The sequence below is a fragment of the Ochotona princeps genome, chromosome 17 (assembly GCF_030435755.1).
Source record: "Ochotona princeps isolate mOchPri1 chromosome 17, mOchPri1.hap1, whole genome shotgun sequence".
Lineage (NCBI taxonomy): Eukaryota > Metazoa > Chordata > Mammalia > Lagomorpha > Ochotonidae > Ochotona > Ochotona princeps.
Window position 1 is genome coordinate 16,957,578 of NC_080848.1, and position 1,800 is coordinate 16,959,377.

A 1,800-nucleotide genomic window follows, 5' to 3' on the forward strand; every position below is an offset into this window, starting at 1 on the left:
TTCTTACAGATTGCAGCCACTTGTCTTAATTCAACCTCTTGGAGCTACAAAGAATAAATCTATACACTGTGTCACTTTTTCAGACACATTGAATCTGGGTTGCTGGTGGAACAGCATACACAAAGCTTACTACCTCTTCATCTGAAAAGTAGACAGAAAAGCACAGGAAAGATTTGCAGATACCTGGCATGCCAAGCCATCATTAATGACGTGTAACGATGAGAAGATAATGACGTGGTGCCTTTGAAGATCGACATGAAGCTCCCTGGGCAATGACACCTGGACAGTGTCAAGAGTCCTAATTTGCCAACAAAACAACCTAAATCCCTTTTATGAGGCGAGCAGTGTATCCGAGGTAATAAACCATTAAGTAATTACATAGTTTTTATGGAGATAGCTATAAAGTGAAACATCAGGGGAAAAAACTCTTAATAATTGGCTGACACCCAGGGAGGTGGGTATATAAGAGCCACATCAGGAGAGAGAGAGGCATAGAGACACCAACACATCTCTCCTTTCAACCCAACAAAACCCAGCTCCCCACACCATGGCTTGCTGTGTTGCCCGCTGCTGCAGTGTCCCCACCGGCCCTGCCACCACCATCTGCTCCCACGACAAGTGCTGCCGCTGTGGAGTCTGCCTGCCCAGCACCTGCCCACATGAGATCAGCCTCCTCCAGCCCATCTGCTGTGACCCCTGCCCTCCACCCTGCTGTGAGCCTGAAATCTACGTGCCAACTTGCTTTCTGCTGGACTCTCGCCACCCGACACCCGGACTGAGTGGGATCAACCTGACCACCTACGTTCAGCCCGGCTGTGGGAGTCCCTGCGAGCCCTGCTGTTAACCAGCTAGGACTTTGCACAGGTTCAGTGAAATGGATGCCCAGATGTCCTCTGGATTGTTGGAGACCTTCAGTACTCACTGCTGCCCATGCCGTGGAGAAAGACGTTGCAATTCCTGGGGCCATGTTTGCATGAATTTACTCAACTTCTGAATTCTTTGCTCTTTCGGGTTCAGCTGAAGACATGCTTTCTATCTTTTAGCTTATTTCATCGTTCTTTGAGAAATGGCCATGTTGGGTATTCATTAATAAACTTCATTCTTGTTTAGCATATATAAAACAGTGCATCGTGATTATTTTTTCCATGTTTCTTCTTAGGGAAAAGAAAATGTCAGTGTAAAACTCCACAGTAGATTATTATCCTACTCAGTATTTGTCCCAGCAGAATGAGGGCTAGTATGGTGGAATTTATCGAAAAATGGGATACTGGTTCTTTGCAATAAGCTGAAAAGTGAAAAAAAAATAGTAAGTTTTGTAAGATTTTTATTCAACAAAAAAAAATTTAAGACATTCACTGAACTAGGAACCAGCACGTCTTCCAGGTCTCCCACATGGGTGCAGGGTCCCAAGGTTTTGGCCATGCTCTACTGCTTTCCCAGGTAAGAAGCAGAAAGCCAGATGGGAAGTAGAGCAGCCAGGATACGAACCATTGAACACATGGGATCCTGGCACCTGCTAGGTGAGCATTTAGCCATTGAGCCATCGTGCTGAGCTCACAAAAAGGTATATTTCTATCACTTGAAATACACCTCTCTCCAAAATGACTTCAATAAATATTCAATTCATTCTTCTTTTTCCCCTCAATACTTTCATAGGTACTAGTGACAATTTTAGTAATCAGATAAGGGAATCCTGATTATCATATCAAGTTATTTATTTTCCAGGCCGAAGTAAAGGAGTTTTCATTTTTTGCTACTTATACCTGGAAGGGATTGGTATTTAATGTTTATTATTAATGC

General features: G+C 43.7%; 1 protein-coding gene across 1 annotated transcript; it reads left to right on the forward strand.

The window, feature by feature from the left end:
• The first annotated feature begins 529 nt into the window (after positions 1-529).
• LOC101519411 (keratin-associated protein 3-1) lies at positions 530-890 on the forward strand. Its single transcript, XM_004599072.2, has one exon. It carries the CDS (start codon positions 548-550, stop codon positions 842-844), a length of 297 nt encoding a protein of 98 aa, XP_004599129.2. The 5' UTR covers positions 530-547; the 3' UTR covers positions 845-890.
• The last annotated feature ends 910 nt before the right edge of the window (positions 891-1,800 follow it).